Source organism: Oncorhynchus tshawytscha, linkage group LG07 (assembly GCF_018296145.1).
Source record: "Oncorhynchus tshawytscha isolate Ot180627B linkage group LG07, Otsh_v2.0, whole genome shotgun sequence".
Classification (NCBI taxonomy): domain Eukaryota; kingdom Metazoa; phylum Chordata; class Actinopteri; order Salmoniformes; family Salmonidae; genus Oncorhynchus; species Oncorhynchus tshawytscha.
In genome coordinates this window covers 63307056-63326103 of record NC_056435.1, presented here as the reverse complement: position 1 = coordinate 63326103, position 19048 = coordinate 63307056, and the positions used below count along the sequence as shown (strand labels likewise).

The 19048-nt window shown below is 44.1% G+C and overlaps 1 protein-coding gene across 1 annotated transcript in view; it reads left to right on the top strand.

Moving 5' to 3' along the window:
- The window catches only part of necab3 (N-terminal EF-hand calcium binding protein 3), a 50600-nt gene extending 32206 nt beyond the window's left edge, over positions 1-18394 (top strand). The window contains exons 7-14 of the mRNA XM_042324815.1: positions 4222-4358; positions 10195-10316; positions 10708-10787; positions 11961-12014; positions 14101-14213; positions 14927-15004; positions 15896-15987; positions 17330-18394. Coding sequence (XP_042180749.1) covers positions 4222-4358; positions 10195-10316; positions 10708-10787; positions 11961-12014; positions 14101-14213; positions 14927-15004; positions 15896-15987; positions 17330-17358 — 705 coding nt within the window. The 3' untranslated portion in view covers positions 17359-18394. The remainder of the gene's footprint in view (positions 1-4221; positions 4359-10194; positions 10317-10707; positions 10788-11960; positions 12015-14100; positions 14214-14926; positions 15005-15895; positions 15988-17329) is intronic.
- The last annotated feature ends 654 nt before the right edge of the window (positions 18395-19048 follow it).

Sequence of the window (19048 nt, the reverse complement as noted above, 5' to 3'; positions counted from 1 at the left end):
ATTCACAGAACAGCGCAAACTGTCTCTAACCAGAATAGAAAGAGGAGTGGGAAGCCCCAGTGCACAACTGAGCAAGAGGACAAGTACATTAGTGTCTAGTTTGAGAAACAGACGCCTCACAAGTCCTCAACTGGCAGCTTCATTAAAAAGTACCCGCAAAACAACAGTCTCAATGTCAACAGTGAAGAGGCGACTCCGGGAAGAAAAAGCCATATCTCAGACTGGACAATAAAAATCAAATATTAAGATGGGCAAAAGACCACAGCCACTGGACAGAAAAACTCTGCCTAGAAGGCCAGCATCCCGGAGATGCCTCTTCACTGTTGACATTGAGACTGGTGTTTTGCGGGTATTATTTAATGAAGCTGCCAGTTGAGGACTTGTGAGGCGTTTGTTTCTCAAATGTGCTTTTCTTTCAAAAACAAGGACATTTCTAAGTGACCCCAAACTTTTGAACGGTAGTGTATATAAAAATAAAACACTAAAATACAGTATCTTGATTAGATACTGTAAGCATTCAACCCCCAATACATGTTAGAATCACCTTTGGCCGCAATTACAGCTGTGAGTCTTTCATAGTAAGTCTCTAAGAGCTTGCCACAGCTGGAATGTGCAACATTTGCTCATTATTCTTTCCTAAATTATTCAAGCTCTGTCAAATTGGTTGTTGATCATTGCTAGGCAACCATTTTCAAAACTGTAACTCTGCTACTCCGGAACATTCTCTGTCTTCTTGGTACGCAACTCCAGTGGCCTTGTGTTTTACGTTATTTTACTGCTGAAAGGTGAATTAATCTCCCAGTGAATCACACCAGCCTTCACTTTGGCTCCCCCTTCTGTCCAGCTCAGGCTTTCGGCGTCGCCTGCCTTCTAGCTTCTGCCGAACCTGCTGCTGGTAAACGTCCTTCACTCTCCTAGTTTTTCCTGAGTACTTTATCATTTTGCACTATCGTGGTGACTTTGATTTAGCTTTCCAAGTATTAGTAGCCATATTATAAGATCAAAATTTGCAAAACAACTAGTTTTCATAACTCTGAATATCCTTGTAATTTTTGTCCAAAATGAAAAGGCATGCTGTCGTACAAGGTTAGTAGCTACATTTTACGATATATACATGGTTTCCGGATACTTCCGTAAAGCCCAGCTCATTGGTTATCTAGCAAGCTTTGTTTGATCCCGGTTGGTGCTTATTTGACAAAGATACAGCCGTTCCAAGTGATGGCCGTCGGCGTGCCATGAAGGCTTCGCTCTCTGACCAAATATGGTGTCCTATAGGATATACTACACCCCTAATGATATAGCGAAGTCTTGTTATGTTCTAGGATCTCTGAGGAATACATACAAACATGATTTCACTCGTTGAAACAACGTATAGGGTGAGATTTTCACAGATTCCTTTCTTTGCAAATTGAACGAGTGGAAATACAAAATCAATTGTGCATGCTATATGGACCTTTTTAGGATATGAAAAATGATTTTTCTTCGAACCACACTTCACGGTATCTCTGGAACCCTTTGGATGATAAATCAGAGCAAGATTTCAGAATGTAAGTACACATTTCACCTTTTGTGGTGAATTTATCAAACTTATCGCGGTGAAAAGTGTTTTGTTGTTAGGAGCTCTCCTCAAACAATAGCATGGCATTTTTTCGCAGTAATAGCTAGTGTAAATTGGACAGTGCAGTTATATTAACAGGAATTTAAGCTTTCAGACGATATAAGACACTTATATGTACCGACATTTGTTGTTTCTCTAAAATCTGCGATCTTGACATTAACATGCTGCATGATTTACAACTGTCTCGTTGACGCGACGCCGATCCTTAATGATGACAAGCATACCCATAACATGAAGCCACCACAATGCTTGAGGGTAGGCAACAACACATACGCCACACTGACCCTCAACACGGGGTCCCTCAGGGGTGTGTGCTTAGTCCCTTCGTGTACTCCCTGTTCACCCAAGACTACGTGGCCGCGCACGACTCCAACAACATCATTAAGTTTGCAGATGCACGACGGTGGTAGGCCTGATAACCGACGATGATGAGACCGGCTACAGGGATCACTGCTCGACTGAGGGACCTTACAGATAATTGGATGTGTGGGGTACAGAGATGAGGTAGTCATTCAAAAATCATGAATCCATACAACTTATTATGTGACCTGTTAAGCACATTACTCCTGAACGTGTTTAGGCTTGTCATTACAAAGGGGTTGAATACTTATTGACTCAACATTTCAGTTTTTAACTTTGAACTAATATGTAAAAATATCAAAAAAACGTAATTCAACTTTGACATTATGGGGTATTGTGTGTAGACCAATTTTAAATTCAGGCTGTAACACAACAAAATGTGGACAAAATAAAGGGGTGTGAATACTTTCTGAAGGCATTATAACTGGCCTACATTTCAGTGATGCCTTCATATGCCAGCTATATGTTTTTGGATTTCTATAGTTAATTATTGCATACATGTTTTATACAGATAGGAATAGGTGAGAAACAAAGTAGACCTACCTTGGTTCGTAAAGGACATATTAAAAACTCCAGTGCGCTACAAGGTGCCTTTTCTTTCAGTTGCCTATTTATAATCTTTATGGTTGATATTATCCAAAAAGAAAAATGTGAAGACTGACAAAAATCAACATGTTGGACGAACCTTGGAGTCTGGGATCTAAAGATCATGGTCATTTGGTTGAATCTATTGTAACACTTTATTTCAAGGTGTGTGTCACGCCCTGACCTTAGACGTTTTATTTCTCTATTTGGTTAGGTCAGGGTGGGATTAGGGTGGGCATTCTATGTTTCCTATTTCTTTGTTTTTGGCTGAGTGTGGTTCCCAATCAGAGGCAACTGTCTATCGTTGTCTCTGATTGGGAATCATACTTGGGTAGCCTTTTTCCCACCTGTGCTTTGTGGGTAGTTATTTTCTGTTTAGTGTCTGCACCTGACAGAACTGTTTTGTTTTTTCACTTTGTTCGAGTGTTTTTGAGTAATAAAGAATCATGAACACTTACCACGCTGCGTTTTGTCCATGCCTTCCGACGAGAGACGTTACAGTGTGACTATACATTTCTTACAAACCACAATTCATTCATTTGTTCACCATTTGTAAGCTGTTGTAAATTATTGTAATTTGTCAATGTATTTTTTTTTTACATTTGTAAGTAACTGTTGTATTTAGGCAACAAACAATTTTATGAGTGAGATCAGATTTCAATGATTAGCCAACTGTACAATAATAAGATAAGACTTTAATAATCAGACATTAAAAGAAAGTATTTTCGAATCTACCTCAAGAAGATACCTTTTTTATTTATTTTCTTATCTGTGACGGAGACTTATTAGCCAGCCCAGGAATCAGTGAAGCACATCAGTGAAGGAAGGAGAAAATCCAGCTATCCCTGTTAGAAAAAGAGGGCTTTTACTGCATAATTATGCACCCTGACACAATTTAAAGCCCCATTCATTCATGCACTTTCTTATTCACTGTCAGAAGGAAATCCATAGAGGTTTTCACTAGCGATTGTTAGCAGCTGTAGTCTGTCATAAATGTCATCACCAAGGCCCTAGACTAGAATTCCCCCATGGTATTAATCAACAGTAGCAAGGGTAGCCTCCTAAATTGCACCCTATTCACCATATAGGGCACTACTTTTGACCAAGGCTCATAGTGCACTACTTTTGACCAGAGCCCTATGTAGGGAATAGCGTGCATTTTGGGACGCTACTAGGTTGTCATTGTACATTCTAGTGGGGTGCTCCACTACAATTACTCCATTAACCATCCTGCACCATTCCTCTAGGTCGGCTTAAATTACAGTCTTGTTACGACGAGTCTCCCACTAGTTAAAGATGGAATAGATGTTTTTTTTTTCAAATGAAAACCGTTCAATATTTGAAATGGCTAAGAATCATGCATGCTGTGAAACATAGCGATTGAATTGGAGTAAAACATCTTATGAGCTTTCACCCTTATCTCTTGATGCTGTAGCTGTTGTGAGCATAACAGCTTTTAGAATGAATTAGGGTTTTCCGAATAAAGGTTGCCAACCTGTTCCCTCTCGCTCCCTTTCTCTCTTACTCCCCTCCTGTGTCTCCCCACCCCTGCTCCCCTCTCCCCCACCTTTCCCTACCTATCCTCTGCCCACTCTTCTACCCCCTCTCTCCCACCCCTCCTACTCTCCTCTATCCCCATCTCCTCTCTCCCTCGTTAGGAGTACCAGGGCTCCTCTGTGCTGGGACAGTTTGTGACCCGCTTCATGCTGAGGGAGACCTCCAGCCAGCTGCTCTCTCTTCAAATGTCCCTGCAGTGTGCCATGGAGGCTGTGGAGGAGCAAAGCAGCCCTGCACCGTGAGTCACTAGTGCTCAACACACCTAAAGACTATGGCAGCATCATACTACTGAATACCCAGTCTCAAATACACAACAGCACCTCTGGAATCAACACCACACCAGCTGCACCTCACTACTAGAAAAACGATGGAATTACCTCACCTCTCAACACCATTCCAGCCACAAACTCACTACTAAATAATTCTGTAGCGGTATTGTTAGCGAGGGGCAGCACATGGTGAAGGCACACCACCACATTACTAAATACTATGGCACCACCTCATTACTAAATACTATGGAACCACCTCATTACTAAATACTATGGAACCACCTCATTACTAAATACTATGGAACCACCTCATTACTAAATACTATTGAACCACCTCATTTCTAAACATTATGGCACCACCTCGTTACTAAATACTATGGAACCACCTCATTACTAAATACTATTGAACCACCTCATTTCTAAACATTATGGCACCACCTCGTTACTAAATACTATTGAACCACCTCATTACTAAACACTATGGCACCATCTCACTACTAAATACTATGGCACCACCTCATTACTAAATACTATTGAACCACCTCATTACTAAACACTATGGCACCATCTCACTACTAAATACTATGGCACCACCTCATTATTAAATACTATTGAACCACCTCATTACTAAATACTATTGAACCACCTCATTACTAAACACTATGGCACCACCTCATTACTAAACAATATGGCACCACCTCTTTACTAAATACTATGGCGCCACCTCATTACTAAATACTATGGCGCCACCTCATTACTAAATACTATGGCACCACCTCATTATTAAATACTATGGCGCCACCTCATTACTAAATACTATGGAACCACCTCATTACTAAATACTATGGCACCACCTCATTACTAAACACTATGGCACCACCTCATTACTAAACACTGGCACCACCTCATTATTAAATACTATGGCGCCACCTCATTACTAAATACTATGGCACCATCTCACTACTAAATACTATGGCACCATCTCACTACTAAATACTATGGCACCACCTCATTACTAAACATTATGGCACCACCTCATTACTAAATACTATTGAACCACCTCATTACTAAACACTATGGCACCACCTCATTACTAAATACTATTGAACCACCTCATTACTAAACATTATGGCACCACCTCGTTACTAAACACTATGGCACCACCTCATTACTAAATACTATGGCACCACCTCATTACTAAACACTATGGCACCACCTCATTATTAAATACTATGGCGCCACCTCATTACTAAATACTATGGCACCACCTCATTACTAAATACTATGGCACCACCTCACTACTAAATACTATGGCGCCACCTCATTACTAAATACTATGGCACCACCTCATTACTAAACACTATGGCACCACCTCACTACTAAATACTATGGCACCACCTCATTACTAAACACTATGGCACCACCTCATTACTAAATACTATGGCACCATCTCACTACTAAATACTATGGCACCATCTCACTACTAAATACTATGGCACCACCTCATTACTAAACATTATGGCACCACCTCATTACTAAATACTATTGAACCACCTCATTACTAAACACTATGGCACCACCTCATTACTAAATACTATTGAACCACCTCATTACTAAACATTATGGCACCACCTCGTTACTAAACACTATGGCACCACCTCATTACTAAATACTATGGCACCACCTCATTACTAAATACTATGGCGCCACCTTTTTGTCCTCCTTTCTGTTCATCTGTGGTAGTCCTCTATGTGCTACAGTGCCCTTTGGGGCTGCTAACTGGCCCAGCAGTAGAAATGTCCCAGTCATACACTCCTTCTGCTCTGTCAGCGGGACAGGCAGGCACACAGAGTCTTAACCTGCTGGAGAAAACAATGTTTCTCCATCCATCTACTCTGTCACACAAATGCACACACAGAGACACCCACAGACTCAGATGCACATGCACACACAATTGACTCTATTATACACTCCCTAAACACACACACTTAATCTATGAATGGTTAGGGTCAGCCCTGAGCAGTCAACACCATGTCCTACACTTCCCAGCGGGATAATTACAATGTTGGGCTTGTCATTTGGAATTGGAACTATCCACAAAATCACTTTCACCCTTCTTTGTTGTGTTTTGGTTGGACCAATGTACTGCTGCCTACCGTCTACTGCCTACCGTCTACTGCTGCTACCATTTATTGCTGCTACTGTCTACTGCTGCTACGTCTATTGCTACTACTGCCTACTGATGCTACCTTCTACTGTCTGATGCTACCGTCTACTGCTGCTTCCACCTGCTGCTGCTACTGGCTTCTACTGCTACTGTCTACTGCTGCTACTGGCTTCTACTGCTACTGTCTACTGCTGCTACTGGCTTCTACTGCTACTGGCTTCTACTGCTACTGGCTTCTACTGCTACTGTCTACTGCTGCTTCCGCCTATTGCTGCTACTGGCTTCTACTGCTTCCGCCTACTGCTGCTACCGTCTGCTGCTGCTACCGTCTACTGTGTACTGCTGCTACCGTCTACTACTGCTGCTCCAGTCTACTGATGCTACTGCCTACCGTTTACTGCTGCTATCGCCTGCTCCTGCTTCCGTCTACTGCTGCTACCGCCTACTGCTACCATCTGCTACCACTGCTGCTCCAGTCTACTGTCTACTGATGCTACTGCCTACCGTTTACTGCTGCTTCTGTCTGCTCCTGCTTCCGTCTACTGCTTCTACCTCCTAATGCTGCTACCTCCTACTGCTGCTACCATCTTTTGCTGCTACCGCCTACTGCTGCTACCATCTACCGTCTACTGCTGCTATCGCCTGCTCCTGCTTCCGTCTACTGCTGCTACCATCTACTGCTGCTATCGCCTGCTCCTGCTACCGTCTACTGCTGCTATCGCCTACTGCTGCTACCATCTACTGCTGCTATCGCCTGCTCCTGCTACCGTCTACTGCTGCTTCCGTCTACTGCTGCTATCGCCTACTGCTGCTACCATCTTTTGCTGCTACCGTCTGCTGCTTCCGTCTACTGCTGCTATCGCCTACTGCTGCTACCATCTTTTGCTGCTACCGTCTGCTGCTTCCGTCTACTGCTGCTATCGCCTACTGCTGCTACCATCTTTTGCTGCTACCGCCTACTGCTGCTACCATCTACCGTCTACTGCTGTTACCGTCTACTGCTGCTATCGCCTGCTCCTGCTTCTGTCTACTGCTGCTATCGCCTGCTCCTGCTTCTGTCTAGTGCTGCTACCTCCTACTGCTGCTACCTCCTCCTGCTGCTACCTCCTACTGCTGCTATCGCCTGCTCCTGCTTCTGTCTACTGCTGCTACCTCCTACTGCTGCTACCTCCTACTGCTGCTATCGCCTGCTCCTGCTACCGTCTACTGCTGCTATCGCCTACTGCTGCTACCGTCTACTGCTGCTATCGCCTACTGCTGCTACCATCTACTGCTTCTACCATCTACTGCTGCTTCCGTCTACTGCTGCTACCATCTACTGCTGCTATCGCCTGCTCCTGCTACCGTCTACTGCTGCTTCCGTCTACTGCTGCTATCGCCTACTGCTGCTACCATCTTTTGCTGCTACCGCCTACTGCTGCTACCATCTACCGTCTACTGCTGCTATCGCCTGCTCCTGCTACCGCCTACTGCTGCCAACCATCTACCGCCTTCTGCTGCAACCGCCTTCTGCTGCAACCGCCTTCTGCTGCAACCGTCTTCTGCTGCAACCGTCTTCTGCTGCAACCGCCTTCTGCTGCAACCGTCTACTGCTGCAACCGTCTTCTGCTGCTACCGCCTACTGCTACCATCTACCGTCTACTGCTGCTACCGTCTACTGCTGCTACGACTGTCTACTGCTGCTACCGCATACTGCTGCTACCATCTACCGTCTACTGCTGCTACCGTCTACTGCTGCTACCGCCTACGGCTGCTACCATCTACTGTCTACTGCTGCTACCATCTACCGTCTACTGCTGCTACCGTCTTCTTCTGCTACCGTCTTCTGCTGCTACCGTCTACTGCCTTCTGCTGCTACGACTGTCTACTGCTGCTACCACCTACTGCTGCTACTGTCTACTGCTGCTACCGTCTTCTGCTGCTACTGCTGCTACCACCTACTGCTGCTACCATCTACTGTCTACTGCTGCTACCGCCTACTGCTGCTACCGCCTACTGCTGCTACCGCCTACTGCTGCTACCGTCTACTGCTGCTACCGCCTACTGCTGCTACACCTACTGCTGCTACCATCTACTGTCTACTGCTGCTACCGTCTACTGCTGCTACCGCCTACTGCTGCTACCGTCTTCTGCTGCTACACCTACTGCTGCTACCATCTACTGTCTACTGCTGCTACCGCCCACTGCTGCTACCGCCCACTGCTGCTACCGCCTACTGCTGCTACCGTCTTCTGCTGCTACAGTCTTCTGCTGCTACCGTCTTCTGCTGCTACCATCTACTGTCTACTGCTGCTACCATCTACTGTCTACTGCTGCTACCGTCTTCTTCTGCTGCTACCGTCTACTGCCTTCTGCTGCTACGACTGTCTACTGCTGCTACCGTCTTCTGCTGCTACTGCTGCTACCACCTACTGCTGCTACCGTCTACTGCTGCTACCGTCTACTGTCTACTGCTGCTACCGCCTACTGCTGCTACCATCTACTGTCTACTGCTGCTACCGCCCACTGCTGCTACCGCCCACTGCTGCTACCGCCTACTGCTGCTACCGTCTTCTGCTGCTACAGTCTTCTGCTGCTACCGTCTTCTGCTGCTACCATCTACTGTCTACTGCTGCTACCATCTACTGTCTACTGCTGCTACCGTCTTCTTCTGCTGCTACCGTCTACTGCCTTCTGCTGCTATGACTGTCTACTGCTGCTACCGTCTTCTGCTGCTACTGCTGCTACCACCTACTGCTGCTACCGTCTACTGCTGCTACCGTCTACTGTCTACTGCTGCTACCGCCTACTGCTGCTACCATCTACTGTCTACTGCTGCTACTGTCTTCTTCTGCTACAGTCTTCTTCTGCTACAGTCTTCTTCTGCTACAGTCTTCTTCTGCTGCTACCGTCTACTGCCTTCTGCTGCTACGACTGTCTACTGCTTCTACCGTCTACTGCTTCTACCGTCTACTGCTTCTACCGTCTACTGCTTCTACCGTCTACTGCTGCTACCGTCTACTGCTGCTACTGCTGCTACCACCTACTGCTGCTACCATCTACTGTCTACTGCTGCTACCGTCTTCTGCTGCTTCTGCTGCTACCACCTACTGCTGCTACCATCTACTGTCTACTGCTGCTACCGTCTACTGCTGCTACCATCTTCTGCTGCTTCTGCTGCTACCACCTACTGCTGCTACCATCTACTGTCTACTGCTGCTACCGCCTAATGCTGCTACCGTCTACTGCTGCTACCAGCTACCGTCTACTGCTGCTACCGTCTACTGCTGCTACCGTCTACTGCTGCTACCGTCTACTGCTGCTACCGCCTACTGGTGCTACCGCCTACCGTCTGCTGCTGCTACCATCTACTGCTGCCTCTCCTCCACTGACCTGATGACCCTCTACTGCTTGACGCCTACAGTCTACCGCCTACTACTGCCTACCGTCTACGGTCTACTGCCTACCGACTACTTTCTACCGCCTACTTTCTACTGCCTACCATCTACCATCATCATTCTCCACTATTCTCTTCTTCTCTGAATGTTATTCCTCCTCTCTTCGTTCCCTGTGACCAGTGCCATCCCTCCCTTTCTTACCTCTCTGACAGTCGTTTTGATGTTTATTCCTCTTCCTTTTCTGGTTCTGTCTGTTTTCAGGAGAGAGGTGAAGGTGGTGGAGCATCCCACCGCGCAGAGGAACAGCAGGCGATGTGGCCGCAAGGTTCAGAAGAACATGTGCCTCTCCCCCACCGACCCCTACTCAGGCATTCTCACTACAGGTAATACCAATGCTTAATCCACACAATCCTGTGTGGCTCAGTTGGTAAGAGTGTGTCTGTTACGTAAGCCTCTTGGAGAAGGGAACGCAACACCCTGCTACATCTCAACTCCCCGTGGAGTGAAAAAGTAACAACGCCAGGGTTCTGAGTTTGATTCCCGCCAGTGTCAACAATACAACAACAAAAAATTGCACTCACTGTTGTAAGTTGATATAAACAAACATGTCTGCTAAATGATGTTGTTGTGGTTATTGAAAAGTAAAAATGCTACTTCAGGTTTGGGGTTAGGAGTTATGGTTAGGGGTTTGGGAAAATGTGATTTTGAATGGGAACATATTTTTACTCCCCAGAAAATCCTGACAAGTAAAGGAAACGTGTGTGTGTTTCTTAGGAGTGACCATGGAGACTGATGACCACTGGTGCTCCCAGATCAACAGGCTCCAGTTGCTATTGGACAAGCTAGAGTGGCAGGTACTGGACTGTCCTGGGGATATCTCATCCTGACAACCTGAATACCTCTTGCTCTGTGCTGCTCATTCCTTTAACCGGTTCTTGCCATATGTTCTCTCTTTCTCTCTCCCTCACAACTTTAAATCCCTATGCTCTCTCTATCTCCTGTTCTATGTCTGTCTGTCATTCTTTTACTCCCTAAGCCCTTTCTTTCACCTGCCTGCCTATCTGTATGACTGTCTCGTTTGTCAATCAAGAGGAACCTGTACTGCAATATCAGAGCAATTCCTAACCTGCAGCACGTACTGTAGTGCAATATCAATCGTCACCTCACAGCCTCTCATTCCCTTTGCAGTGAGCTATTTCACCTTTAGGTTCAACTTCATACTCTACTTTAATATGATAGCTTATATTGCTCTTTCTCATGATTGAATGGAAATAGAGGGTTCTAAATGTGTGGGCAGGGGTTGAAATAAACTCTTGTCAGAATGTTTGTCAATGATACAATGTATTGGATAATTATATTATATACCGTGCATGAGATAATTATATTATAGTCAGACCTAGGTTCAAGTAGTATTTGTTTTCTTTCAGATAGTTTGAGCGTTTGAATGAGCCACATGGGTGTGGTTTACACTTTTGGGATTTTTCCATTGGTTCCATTCCATCAGGAAAGCTCTGTCAAGCAGAGCTAAAGTATTTAAAAGAAAACACACGGGCCTCCCGAGTGGTGCGGCGGTCTAAGGCACTGCATCGCAGTGCTTGAGGCGTCACTACAGACCTGGGTTTGATCCCAGGCTGTGTCACAACCGGCCGTGACTGGGAGTCCCATAGGGCAGCGCACAATTGGCCCAGCGTTGTCCAAGTTAGGGAAGGGTTTGGCCGGAGGGGCTTTATTTGGCTCATCGTGCCCTATGACTCCTTGTGGTGGGCCGGGTGCCTGCAGGCTGGCCTCTGGGTTAAGCAGGCGGGTGTTAAGAAGTGCAGTTTGCTTGGGTCATGTTTTGTAGGATGCATGACTCAACCTTCGTCTCCCGAGCCTGTTAGGGAGTTGCAACAATGGAACAAGATCAAAATTGGGGAAAAAAAAGGAGTAAAATACTCAATGAACAAAAAAAGAAAACACCCACTTCTTGAACTCAATGACTTTGAGCTTTTCCCATTATAAGTAGGTTTTTAACTCTTTTTTTTCAGAGTCCAAAATTGGAACCCCTGAAAGAAGATACACTGGCCAGTACATATAAATCTGTGAGTGATGATTGTTGTTACTCTAAATTCGATTCAGTTCAATACAACTTTATTAATACTCTTAGGGGCACCTTGGGCCACAGGGTGTCATTGGAGTTTAACAGCACAGTTATCCAATGAAAGTACAAGTTTAATGTTTTTTTAAAGTCAGGGTAATTCAGGATTTTACGTTGACACGTTTTTTACAGTGAGTGCTTCAGTTTCATTGTTCCATTTTCCATGATCCATCTTGTTTTTGATTTTCAAAGCAGAACGCACAACGCGCAACCAAATGAATTCACATAGCATCGCCCTTGGGTGACTGTACTCAGAAAACCTCCAGACTTTCAATTTCATCATTCACACATTGAGCTTCCTCTCACAGGCACAAAAAAACACTCCCCCATCTGCTCCTCAAACCTGCGTCTGTCTTTGTAGGAGCCCAGCTGTTGCCTATAGCTCAGATGTTGGAGCTCAGAGGAGTGTTTGATGTCGTCCCTCAAACACCTTACTGTTCTTGTCTTTCTTGCACGAGCACTTTTCTTACTAGCACTGATTTAGCTGATAGCTGCTTTCTGAAAGATATGACTGATATGTTTTTGTTACCTACCAACTGTATGTTGAAGCCTAATGTATACCTTATGTACGCAACGCAAGAAGGCAATTAGCTACTCAAAATGGCAATCTTGCGTACTTGCTTCAATGTATAAATTGCAGGGCTGCACCTATGTTTGTTGAGCAAATATGAGCCGTTACCATTTTACATAGCTAATTGAAATGATTGCATTGTGTACTCTGTAGGATATAAAAAAGGCTTATATGGATAGTGCGACATTTTGGCAATTTTAGCCCTTTGTTCTACTGACAAAGTCAACTAACCTAGCCCTTTTTACTACATACCCAGAGACAACTAACCTAGCCCTTTTTACTACATACCCAGAGACAACTAACCTAGCCCTTTTTACTACATACCCAGAGACAACTAACCTAGCCCTTTTTACTACATACCCAGAGACAACTAACCTAGCCCTTTTTACTACATACCCAGAGACAACTAACCTAGCCCTTTTTACTACATACCCAGAGACAACTAACCTAGCCCTTTTTACTACATAGCCAGAGTCAGATGAACTCATGGATACCATTTTTATGTCTCTGCGTGCAGTTTGAAGGAAACCATTTCTAACTAATAGCTGATGATCGTGGACTACAGGAAAAGGAGGGCTGAACAGGCCCCCATTAACATCGATGGGGTTGTAATGGAGTTGGTCGAGAGTTTCAAGTTCTTTGGTGTCCACATCACCAACAAACTAACATGGTCCAAACACACCAAGACAGTCGTGAAGAGGGCACTACAAGGAGACTGAAAAGATTTGGCATGGGTCCCCAGATCCTCAAAAAGTTCTACAGTTGCACCATCGAGAGCATCCTGACCGGTTGCATCACCGCCTGGTATGGCAACTGCTTGGCATCCGACCGTAAGGCGCTACAGAGGGTAGTGCATCGCTGTGGCCAAGCTTTCTGCCATCCGGGTCCTACATACTAGGCAGTGTCACAGGAAGGCCCAAAAAATTGTCAAAGATTCCAGCAACCCTAGTCATAGACCATTTTCTCTGAAAACCACACGGCAAGCGGCACCGGAGCGACAAGTCTAGGTCCAAAAGGCTTAACAGTTTATACCCCCAAGCCATAATACTGCTGAACAATTAATCAAATGGCCACCCGGACTATTTACATTGAACCCCCCCTTTGGTTTTACACTGCTGCTACTCGGTGTTTATTATCTATACATAGTCACTTTACCCCTTTACAAATTACCTCGACTAACCTGTACCCCCACATTGACTCGGTGCAAGTACCCCCCTGTATATAGCCTCATTATTATTTTATCGTGTTACTTTTTAATTTTTTTTTTAAATACTTTAGTTTATTTTGTCAACTCTATTTCTTGAACTGTCTTGTTGGTTAAGGCCTTGTAAGTAAGCATTCCACGGTAGGTCGAAACCTGTTTGTATTTGGCGCATGTGACAAATAACATTTGATTTAATAAGAGTGTTTACGAAATGTATGTAAATGATGTATTTCTTTGTGGCGTCCGTGCCAACAGAACATCCTGCTGGTGCAGAGGCAGATGTTGGCAACGGAGGAGGACCTTGATAAGTTCCAGAGGGTACTCAAGAGCTACGCAGACGCCACATCCAACCACAGCGACAACTTGCAGTAAGTGAAATCAAAGTGATAGAGAGTTACCTGGCTTTGATCCCAAAGCACAGTGGCTTGGCACAGGGCAGTGCAGGGCACACGACTCGCCGCCAAGTGATTCACCTGACCTGGCCTGTAAAAATGAAACTAAGGCCCAGAGTTTCTTTAAAAAAAATGTATCCTTTATTTATCTAGGCAAGTCAGTTAAGAACAAATTCTTATTTACAATGACGGCCTCCCCCGGCGATGCTGGGCCAATTGTGTGCCGCCCTACGGGACTCCCAATCACAGCCGGATGTGATACAGCCCAGCATCAAACCAGGGACTGTAGTGACGTCTCTTGCACTGAAATGCAGTGCCTTAGACTGCTGTGCCACTCGGGAGCCCAGTTCTTCCTGGTTCTTCCTGGTCAGATCACATTGGCAGGAAAAGCCTATTCCTAGATGATAGAAAATGTGTCATCAATGAGATTGTTCTATTTGCTTCCCAACTATGGGATTCCTAAGAATTAGTTAAATGTACTTTTTCAAAGGAAATATTAATTGATCGATTTTCCTGTTCATTTAAAAATAAACAGACACAGTTATGCATCATGATGGATTTGTGCCCATTTAATTCAAATGAGATCTTATTGCTTTGGCCTGATTGACTCACTCTACCAGATGCTAATTTCAACACTCTCGGTCTCTTTCTGTCTCTCTCTCCTCCCTCACGCTCTCTCTCTCTGTCAGTGTGTCTATCCAGAAGCTCCCAGGGAAGTCGTGCTTCATAATATATGAGTTTTGGCAGGATCGTATCTCCTGGATGAGGTGGGTCTGTAGTGTGTGTGACGCTGGAAAGCTGCTCATTTCTTTCCTCCTCTGATGATGAGCAGATGGCCCATCTCTAATATCATGATACACGCGCAACCTGTATCTCAGGGTTGATTTAAACACACGCAACCTGTATCTCAGGGTTGATTTAAACACACGCAACCTGTATCTCAGGGTTGATTTAAACACACGCAACCTGTATCTCAGGGTTGATTTAAACACACGCAACCTGTATCTCAGGGTTGATTTAAACACACGCAACCTGTTTCTCAGGGTTGATTTAAACACACGCAACCTGTTTCTCAGGGTTGATTTAAACACACGCAACCTGTTTCTCAGGGTTGATTTAAACACACGCAACCTGTTTCTCAGGGTTGATTTAAACACACGCAACCTGTTTCTCAGGGTTGATTTAAACACACGCAATCTGTTTCTCAGGGTTGATTTAAACACACGCAACCTGTTTCTCAGGGTTGATTTAAACACACGCAACCTGTTTCTCAGGGTTGATTTAAACACACGCAACCTGTTTCTCAGGGTTGATTTAAACACACGCAACCTGTTTCTCAGGGTTGATTTAAACACACGCAACCTGTATCTCAGGGTTGATTTAAACACACCAATATGTACAGTGTAGATCAGACTGACACTGTCATATTTGTTCAACATCTTAACATTCAGTATGATTACATTCTAATTCTCATAAATACATGTGCATATATTTAGTGCAAAGAGACTAGGAATATCAGTCCAAACATATTAGTTGTATTGTGTAATGTGGTTTACTAACCAAGCCTTTCTCCTATTGGACATTAATAATAATGGTGATTATGTCTTACTGTCATGTCACAGGTCTATTGATTGATGCTGTGTTCCTGTCCTCCCTAGCTACCTGCAGTCCGATGCCAGTAAGAATTTCCAGCGCTGTGTCATTGATATGCTGGAGGATCCCAAGCTTGTGTCTACCATGCTGCTCCCAGGTGTGTGTGTGTGTGTGTGTGTTACAATCTATACCTTCCTATAATCAAATCAAATTTTATGTCACATACACATGGTTAGCAGATGTTAATGCGAGTGTAGCAAAATGCTTGTGCTTCTAGTTCCGACCATGCAATAATATCTAGGAATTAATACCAATATGTACATAAAAATATATGAATGAGTGATGGCCGAACAGCATAGGCAAGACGCAGTAGATGGTATGGAGTACAGTATATACATATGAGATGAGTAATGTAGGGTATGTAAACATTCTATAAAGTGTCATTGTTTAAAGTGGCTAGTGATACATGTATTACATTAATTTTTCCATTATTAAGCCAGCAGCATACCACCCTGCATACCACTGCTGGCTTGCTTCTGAAGCTAAGCAAGCTTGGTCCTGGTCAGTTCCTTGATGGGAGACCAGATGCTGCTGGAAGGGGTGTTGGAGGGCCAGTAGGAGGCACTCTTTCCTCTGGTCTAAAAAACATGTCCCAATGCCCCATGGCAGTGTTTGGGGACACTGCCCTGTGTAGGGTGCCATCTTTCTGATGGGATGTTAAATGGGTGTCCTGACTCTCTGTGGTCATTAAAGATCCCATGGCACTTATCGTAAGAGTAGGGGTGTTAACCCCGGTGTCCTGGCTAAATTCCCAATCTGACCCTCAAATCATCACGGTCACCTAATAATCCCCAGTTTACAATTGGCTCATTCATCCCCCTCCTCTCCCCTGTAACTATTCCCCAGGTCGTTGCTGCAAATGAGAATGTGTTCTCAGTCAATTTACCTGGTAAAATAACGGATTTTTAAAAAAGTGGCTAGAGTTGAGTCAGTATGTTGGCAGCAGCCACTCAATGTTAGTACAGTGTCACTTGTGTTTTCTTGAAAATGTATGCTTTGAACATTATTGCTCACCCCCCCCAAAAAAAAAAAAAAAAAAAATCCTTACACATTTCAAATGTAAAATGTTGCATTGAGGCAAATGCATAATTTCACACTGGTCTTTGAGCGATTTACATTGGCTTATGAAAATACAAAATGATGATTTTGAGATAGCAGTTTAAGCCATGCAAAAGGGAACACAACTTACCTTCTATGGATACGTACCAGAAAGCAGACCTGGGTTCAAATACTATTTCAAATCCTTCAAATACTTTTAGCATTTGCTTTAGCCCGCCTGGAGAGCCAGGGATTTGCAAATATTCTATTGGTTACTACATTGTGCCAGGCAAGCTCAATCAAGCCCAGCAAAAGTATTTTTAACCCAGATTTGCTAGAAATGACATGTTAATTACCCATTTATCCCCAGCTCAAGTAGAACTCCTCTCTTTTCCCCCTAGCATCCTGGTGGATCATGACTAACAACTAGCAACAGACCACAGAACACCATATCTCCCGCTTGCCCCCAAACACACAACACAACCCCCAAGACAAGCGATTCAAAAGGCATCCAAGTGTTTCTGTGCGCACACAGAACACTGTGTTACTACAGCATCGTTCTGCAACACATTTGTTATGTACCGTTAACTAATACTGGTCATTACCATAATGCGCTGTTTCTCAACAACAAAAAGGGGGTGAGGAAAAGCAGCCAAATGTATAGACATGAAAGCGATTCTTTGCATTGTAAAAGCCAATGGCGACGCTTTTGAAGCTCTCACTCCGAATCCATGCTAGAATCGATCACGTGGCTTGAATCAAACGATTCCAGTTTAGTCAGTGCATTTTCATTCCTGACAGCAATAGAGACGCATCATACAGTTACTGCAATGTGATACACTACATGCTTTTTAATGACTACTTGCTATAACTTGCTTACACTTAAGTAGAATTTGAAGAGAACGACTGGAGCTCGCTGTTTAAAATGCATGCAGACCAGCGTTTGACCGAGCCTCAGAAATGAGTTGCTTTGCATTCTCATTGCGTAACCTACAGATAACTTATTTCCTTAGATAGGAACCAATATGTCATGTGTTTCAAATGCTGAATGGTTCCTACTCTAGTCGGGGGGGGGGGGTAGTTGCACCCTGCTGCTGTCTTATTGTTATATAAGGGATCCCTTGCAATGGAATCCTTCTATTGTTAGGTTTACTAGTGGTTTGAGTTACGTTGCCTGTCTTTAAAGGAGTTTGTCCCAGATAATTTACCTGTTTTAAAGAAAGTATGTATCTATTAAGCCCATAAAGGAGGATACTTTGCAATGAGATTTCTTTGTGTGTCACCTTCTCAAGACATAGCTATCATAGGACAGTACTTTTCCCCCTATTTTTCCATAGTTGACTTTATTTAAGAGAATCAGTCATGTGCAGATGGATGTGTTTTCATTGTGCTTTTGTTGTTAATGAAGTATCTTTTCCATGTAGAAATTCAACATATTCACTTTAATAAAAGTTAATGGCCAGTCAGCTTACTCGACTCTGTTTTGAATTTAGAAGTGTACAGGTAAGAACACAAAAGGGTTCTTCAGAGTTCTCCCATGGGCATCTTTTTTTCTTAGTGTGTACTGTCAATGAAATGTTATTACTTCAAACCTATTCACTACAAAGTATTTTAAAGTCCACTATATCTGCAAAAGATAACACATTTATCAATTTAATTTCATGAGGTTTTGGCTTGTGTCGAGCAAAGCACTTTCTTCCTATTTTGTAGACTTCTCGACTAAAAAAATGATTCATCTTAGCCCCATGAATAATGGTTTCTCAGACACGGGTGACAAGACAGCGAAAGAAGCAACTCCCTTTGCATAGAAATGAAGATGGCTGGGAAAGAGCTCAACAAAACCCCCTGTCTCTACTTGACAGTGAAATTAGTGTAAGTGTCTCTCTGTTGCAATCATCGTCAAGTGCTTGATGCTGAGAGGCGGTGTGGTTATTGAGTCCAATATATGGTATATGGAGAGAGCCTTGAGGAGATCGATTGAGCGCAAACCTGTAGGACCGGTTTCCCGGACATAGATTAAGAAGATGAAGCATGTTCAATAGAGATTCTCCATTCTATGTGCTTTTTACTCCATCCGTCCCGTAGAGACACGATACGACGAGGTGCTTTTTACTCCATCC